Source organism: Arvicanthis niloticus, chromosome 2 (genome assembly GCF_011762505.2).
Source record: "Arvicanthis niloticus isolate mArvNil1 chromosome 2, mArvNil1.pat.X, whole genome shotgun sequence".
NCBI classification, from domain to species: Eukaryota; Metazoa; Chordata; class Mammalia; order Rodentia; family Muridae; genus Arvicanthis; species Arvicanthis niloticus.
In genome coordinates, this window is record NC_047659.1 from 54753483 (window position 1) to 54761260 (window position 7778).

At 40.6% G+C, this 7778-nt stretch overlaps 1 protein-coding gene across 1 annotated transcript; it reads right to left on the reverse strand.

Annotated features, from left to right (window-relative positions):
- Positions 1-3453: 3453 nt before the first annotated feature.
- Positions 3454-7515, reverse strand: Neurod1 (neuronal differentiation 1). The gene is made up of 2 exons (XM_034496393.2): positions 7339-7515; positions 3454-5860 (listed from the first exon to the last, which is right to left on the reverse strand). The coding sequence occupies exon 2, from the start codon at positions 5847-5849 to the stop codon at positions 4776-4778; it is 1074 nt and encodes a 357-aa protein (XP_034352284.1). The 5' UTR covers positions 5850-5860; positions 7339-7515; the 3' UTR covers positions 3454-4775.
- Positions 7516-7778: the final 263 nt, after the last annotated feature.

The window sequence follows — 7778 nt, forward strand, 5'->3', positions numbered from 1 at the left end:
ATTCTGCATTTCAAGGTATTTTTAAATTAGCAGTTTATCCAGAGTTCCCCAGAGACTATGGCCTTGTCCATGCCACTAGCTTGGGTACACTGTTAATTCTATCAGAGCCATTGAACCAAGTGTTAGTGTGTGTGGAGAGAGTGCATGAGTCAATTGCCAGCACAGAATTTTCCTAACATAAGAAGGCATATGATCTCAACTTCTGAGTGCATACAGTGCAAATTTCTAGCTGAATGGTTTCTGATAATGGTGTCCACTGAAACACAATGCCTGGCCAGGAGCCAATGATTATGCCACCAAACAAATCACCGCTCATCCAACTCCAGAGTGTCTCTTACAATGATAACATGAATCCTCAGTCTTGGGGTTCCACAAGACGTCACATTGGCTCTTTTAGTTTTTCATGGCTACTTGAACTGAAATTTTTATTTAGGTCTTTTTTTTTTCAGAAAATAAGAGCCTATGGATCCTTTTAAAGAGAAATTTTTAGTGTAATTTCATAAAAAGCTTTGTTATTTTCCATTTTCCATTAGAACAAAACTGCTCTGCTTTTGCAACCTAGTTTTATTAATTGTTTAATAGATATTTTCACTTCAAATTTCTCAGATAATTATAGAACTAAAGCAGCTTGGTTCATACTGTTAGCTAATGATCCGTATATCTTTTTAGTAATTGCAGAATTTAGACATCTTGCAAAAGATGCCTCAGTTTTGTTAGAATTTACATAGATGTTCAAATGGTGAAAACATACTGATATTTTTAAACAGTAAATTATACTACTTAAAATTAGACTGCAGTATCATTTTACTATAACATATTATAAACCTAAAAATCTGTAGGCTACTCAAAATGTGTAGTGTCCCGTTAATAGATGCATGAAATTGTCTTTTCAATAGTTAAAAATAGATATAGATATTATATAGCATTGAAATTGATATAAATAAAATTTAAGTTTTATGGAGTAGTCTTATTCTGTAGGAATTATACATTAGTTAAAATATTTAACCGAACTTCATTTCCAACTATTAAATAATCTGCCAGCTCCTTCTAGAAATACGTTTTCCAGGTGTTTTAACATTACAAAACTGTAAGTATTTTCTATGGTAGGAAGATCAGTTGCTCACGAAGAAAAAGAATACAGAACTCAAATACTTTAACTAGTACCACACAGCCAAAGCATATGAAATGTTTTTCTTGATAAGGCCAAAACAGCTTCTCTCTGTCTCTCGCTCTCTCTCTCTCTCTCTCTCTCTCTCTCTCTCTCTCTTATTTTTATTTTTTCAATGGTCTTCACCCAAAAAATGTTTTTATTAGTTTCACATAAGAATTAAGCAAATATAAAGGCTGTAAAAGTATCTTTAAAATATGCTTAACAATTCATAAAAGAAATGAAGGAGATAATTTAAAAGATTTCTTACGATTTGAAAATGCCTTCCAAATATTCATTAAACATTTAAGTGAGTAAATGTGTAGAATATGTTTCTGACATTGGCGCTGGTTTGGTGGTATTTCTCTGATCAGATGGAAGTGCTATGCGTTATGCAGAGTGCATGCAGTTCATTCATGCATAAACAATATCATTTTCATAAATTAAAACCTCCCCTGCAGAAGGAACATCTGTGCCTGCCTTTGAATAAAAGATGGTGGCACGTGAGTTACTCCCTGACTGACTGAAAGAATCCCTATGCTTTAGAGTGAAATTTTAAACACACACAAAATGAAGAACGAAAAGAGTGAAGTGGAGTCTTCATCCTTCATGTCTACCTTTAATTAAACCCACAGTCTAGATTCCTTTGCTTTCTGTTTTTAAAGTTGTAGTTCTAGAAACACCATTCTTCTGTTCACTATAGCAACAGTTTTTAGTTTGCGTGGAGATGTCTAATTTTAATTACAGGTGAAACTGAACTGCTTAATAGATCAGGTCGGATCAGATCCGAATGGTCACTTTCTGCTTTCCTATGCTGGGAGGCTGGAAGTATTCTATCAGTATTATGTCTCCTAAAGTCAATGGTGAGAAAAACCCAGAATAGGAAGCAACAGCTTGATTCCAATATAACTGCCCTGGTTCATTTGGAAAGAGATTGCTGCATTTGGGGTAAAGTTGAGAGCAGTTGTAATGTAGTTCTGTGTGTGATAATAGCTAATAGAAGATGTGATTTTAAATGACACTCATTCTTTTGAACGTTGAAATATCCTTTACTGCTACTGTCACAGCTTGATGTGGCCTTGTTGGCAATGTTATTACTATGGCTAATTGTTCCTGTCTATTAGATTACTCACGTTTTTCTGGAGCAGCTTACTAAACGAGGTCAGCTTTCTGGAACCCTTAAGCCACCAACAAGAAGGAGATTAAAGGAACATGCTAGCAAGGGAGGTGGGCATCCAATGTGGCATCCGAATAAGAGAAGGAACAATGCAGTTACTAATGACAGTAATCAGAGAACCACAGTAGAGCCAGAATACCACTGCCAAAATGCTATTCCATAAAAATTAAGACTGTCAGTCATTTCTCCTGGGAAGGGAAATGCCAAACTATTTTTTTAAGTGTACATACCAATGGACAGAAGTTATGTTAGAGAGAGAGAGAGAGAGAGAGAGAGAGAGAGAGAGAGAGAGAGAGAGAGAAGAGAGAAGAGAGAGAGAGAGAGAGAGAGAGAGAGAGAGAGAAGAGAGAGAAGAGAGAAGAGAGAAGAGAGAGGGAGAGAGAGAGTGTGTCTTTAGGTGCATATGTATTGTGTTTATGAAATCAAAATATCAGGACTGTACAGGAAACTGGGAAGCAATATACCTTCCTAAAACAGTATACAAATAGTATATACTTATGTACCAAAAACTCACTAGCACTTTTGTGGAACAATTAGTGAAGACATCCCGAGCACTTAATATAATAATTATAAAATGCCACAACATCTGGGAGTCTTTCAATTAATTAAATAATTTTCTACAATATCAAATATATAATTTGGGGGACAGCACTGTTTTGAAAGAAAGTTATTTAGTTCAAGAAATGCACAGGTAACAGAACAGTGAGAAAATATTCAGTTTTTGTTTATGCTTTAAATATGTATAAACAAATTAAACTAAGGTATTTTTTTATGCCTTGCTAGTTAACCCACCTTAAAAATAAAAGAAACTTCTAGCAATCATTTCAACAAATAGAGACAATCACATAAGCAAAAACAAAACAAAACAGAACTAAAGGTGAAGAAGTTTCACCTCTAGAAAACCAGAGTTGTTTGTCCAGCTTACTCTGTGCCCAATATTCCAAATAACAAAACAGTAGCGAGGTCTGTTTGTTATCTGTGAAGCCAGTGACTCCCTAAGCAAGATGACAGACTAAGCATAGGACAAGCTCAACTCTATATTTTATTCTTAATGCTTAACCTTAACTCAGCAAATGCAGAAGTTAATCCCCCTTTGGTACAATTTACTCTTTTGGAAGAAATAAAACAATTGTTTGGATTTTCAATACTATTTTTATTGCAACTGCATGGGAGTTTTCTAAATTGTGCATTACACCATAATACACAGGATTACAAACAAGATTACAGTACATGTCAATTTCAGTAGTACCAGCATCACATCTCAAACAGCACTTATTCTGGACTGCATTTTACATGCAATAGCTATTGTTCTAATTATGAATTCGATGGTTTGAATTTTATTTAAACTACTGTACTAACTGACTACACAGGTATAAATCCCAACATTAACAACCTGAATAAATTTAGGCTCAGATTTATTACATGAATAGATGACAAACCACCATTTGTTTGACTATGTATAAAATCATGCATTTATATTTTCTGGAAACATCAATAGCTTCAGACACTCTGTAAAATTATGGAATTCAAAGAAGTAAAAGACTAAAAAAGAAAGAGTGCAAATTGTATGTGATAGTCAAGCAGCTTTTGATTTAAAGGAGTGTGTGTTGGCATTTATTTATAATATGTATTTACAAGCTTGTGCAAGTAATGAATTGATATGTTTTGATAAGGAATGCATTTCTGTTTTCATCCTCTTGAGTGTTATGGGTCTGGTTTCTATTTCAGGGAGAGAGAACGACTTTAAAGTGAGATGGATTGCTCAAATTGTGCAATTTGTTGTTTTTTCTTTTCTTTTTTTTTACAATTAGAGAAGAAAGAAGTGCTAAGGCAACTCAATAACTTTCTAAGCACTTTTCTGCTGGTTTAAATTAGTTAAATTATTTTTGTATAAATTAGATATAATTCTACTTTTCTGATATGTATAAAAATTGATGAAGCTGCATGGTTTTAAAATAGGAAATCCACGTTATAAAAAGTCATTAAAAATTCTGTACAAAATCACAACAAAATAATTCGGCATGGGAAAGGTCACAGGTAGTAAAATGCTGGTTGAAAAATATATATTTATATATACTTTAATTGGCCCATTACTAGTTTAAAAATTGCATAGATCCTAATTATTGCTTGTGATTTTTTTTATCCCGATCAGATAATTAATATGATCTGAATACAGCTACACGAAATTCGTGGTACACATTTTCTTTTTTACTTTACTGTACTATTATTTTTAAAATAGAAGAGCTATAGAAAACAATACATAAGGTGAACAGGAACTTTGATCCCCTGTTTCTTTCAAAGGCAGTAATGACGATAAATACATATATCACTTGAAGCTTCGAGTATTTGCACTTTGCAGCAATCTTAGCAAAAGGGCTGCCTTCTGTAAACAGGACAGTCACTGTAAGCACAGTGGATTTGTTTCCCGGGAATGGTGAAACTGACGTGCCTCTAATCGTGAAAGATGGCATTAAGCTGGGCACTCATGACTCGCTCATGATGCGAATGGCTATCGAAAGACATAATATTGTCTATGGGGATCTCGCAGCGAGGGGCAGCGGCACCCGAGGAGAAGATTGATCCGTGGCTTTGGGGCCCTGCCAGGGTCGCTGCAGGGTAGTGCATGGTAAAGGCATAATTTTTTTCAAACTCGGTGGATGGTTCGTGTTTGAAAGAGAAGTTGCCATTGATGCTGAGCGGCGGGCTAAGGGGTCCGTCAAAGGAAGGGCTGGTGCAGTCAGTTAGGGGGCTTTCAAAGAAGGGCTCCAGGGCTGCACTGTAGGCGTGTGGCGGCGGCTTGACGTGGAAGACGTGGGAGCTGTCCATGGTGCCGTAGGGCGGGCTGGGCAGTCCAGGGGACTGGTAGGAGTAGGGATGTACCGGGAAGGATGCGCTGGCGGTTGGCAGGTGCGGGGGCATGTCCGGGTTCTGCTCAGGCAAGAAAGTCCGAGGATTGAGCTGCAGGCAGCCGGCGACCAAATTGGTAGTGGGCTGGGACAAACCTTTGCAGAGCGTCTGTACGAAGGAGACAAGGTCAGGGCTTTTACCTGAGCGCAGGATCTCTGACAGAGCCCAGATGTAGTTCTTGGCCAAGCGCAGTGTCTCTATTTTAGACAGCTTCTGGGTCTTAGAGTAGCAGGGTACCACCTTGCGCAGGTTGTCCAGAGCCGCGTTCAGCCCGTGCATGCGGTTCCGCTCGCGGGCGTTGGCCTTCATGCGCCTTAATTTAAAACGCTCTAGGCGCGCCTTGGTCATCTTTTTCTTTTTGGGGCCTCGTCTCTTGGGCTTTTGATCATCCTCCTCTTCTTCTTCCTCCTCCTCCTCTTCTAGATCCTCATCTTCATCCTCCTCCTCTCCCCCGTTTCTCAGAGAGTCCTCCTCTGCATTCATGGCTTCAAGCTCGTCCTCCTTCTTGTCTGCCTCGTGTTCCTCGTCCTGAGAACTGAGACACTCGTCTGTCCAGCTTGGGGGACCTTGGGGCTGAGGCTCGCCCATCAGCCCGCTCTCGCTGTATGATTTGGTCATGTTTCCACTTCCTGTATTCAACAGGGAGAGAGGCAAGCAGAAAGAAGAAAAGAGAAAAAAAATCCACCCGCTATATTTAAAAGCTGGATAAGCCTTCAGCTCCCTCTCCCTAATCCTACAGAAATGCACACAAATAGAAATACACAGGAGTCCATTGCAAAATGGACGCCTCTAGGAAAAGTTAAAGGCAGCGCTTCATGCTGGCGTGTCTGTTCCTCTCTGCTGCATAGTAGATATCACTGGTCTATGGGTACCTTTCCTAGTGATCAGCTTAACTGTGTGCAAAGCAATTGATTCTCTGGCCAGATTCCCTGTGTGGAAATACGTACAGAGTGCATGTTTTTCTGAACGTGTCCCAAGTCACTCCCAAACTCACAAAAATGATGAGTTTGGAAATGGAACATTCTGAACTAGCCTCTGTTCTGGCTTCCCACTACTTAGTGGTTTAAATAAATTGAAAAGCCATTACGTAATTTACTAACACTGACCCCGATTTTTTAAGAAGATTATATGGAAGAGAGAGCGAATGCACAGAGGAGGAAAAATAGTTTCCACCAAATTATTTTCCTATCAACGACACATTTGGCCACAGAAGTGGGCACAAGTCTTCCATCCCTCCCTTGCCTTTCTTTCCTTGCCTCACCCCCCCACCCCCCGCGCTAAATTCCCACCTTGTACAAAAGCTCTGGCTCCCAGGCGAGGCTCTCCCACGCGCTGGGGATCAGGTGCAAAAGGCTCCTCTCTAATAAACAGCCCATTGAAAGGGCCGCCCGCTCTTTATTGGGGCTTTTCAAAGTTCGCCTCAAACCTCCCTTTAAAAGATGGAGTAATTACAATGGTCAGCGACTGGCAATGGTGAAGGTGCCGCTTCTAATAAGGACTGCAAAAAAGCCTTTAGTAAAACAACTGAATGTCTGGCCGCAGCAGAGGCTGCTGGAAACTTGGCCGCCTCTGGGACAGTAACAGGTAGCAGGAAAATCTCCTTCTTTTTCCCCCCCTCTCCCTACATTTCAGCTAAGCTATCTCAGAGTCCAATCAATTTTCCAGGACGTGTGTACTCCATCCTCCGGAAATAGATAGTTTCATTCGCATGGTGCGCCTAAATATCTGTACATCATATAAAACTCTGGGCAGCAGGTGTTCTTCTTCTCTTTTTTCCTCGCCGGAATAATTGAGAACTTTTAAGTGGTAGTTTGCTTTGGGGACTTTCAAATAACCGCTTACAAATAATTACAGTTACTTCCCTCCCAAAACATTCTAAAAGCTTCTATACTATTAAAAATTAAATGTAATTAGAAAGCCTGCAGGGGGTACTTGAGTGCTGGGACTCATTATATGCGAGTACTTGTGGGCAATTACGAAGAGGGACACTGATTTCAAATATAGGGACAACCGACTCCACGAATGTGCGCATGCAAAGTACCAAGGTACAGCTATTCAATTATTGCTTTTATTCTCGAGAGAGTAAAAAAATAGGAATCGTAATTACCTGTTGTTAAAAGGTTCTGAACAGTGACGATCTCATAACCCTGGAGCCTCGGGACACCTTGCCTTCTGCGTGGGCGAATTCCTCGTGTCCCGGTGGCGCGGGCGCTAGGGTTATATAGCCGAGTTGCTGATGCTGAGCGCGGGCGGGGCCGTGAGCTGAGCAACGAGCAGGTCCCTGAGCCCCGCAATCGCGCACGCGTCCAGGCTGAGCGACTCCCGCCCCCACTCACCCCTCCCCAGAACTCCCCTCCCGCCCCCTTCCACCATCACTCCCCTCACCCCCACAGTACCTCCGCCCCTGCTCCTTCCTCCCCGGCATGCGCCATATGGTCTTCCCGGTCCAGCCAAGAGCCGGGAACCACGTGACCTGCCTATTTGTATGCCGCGGAGCGCTCCATTCCGGCCCCTTTGTGGCCAGAAGAAAGTGGCCCATCTGTCGCC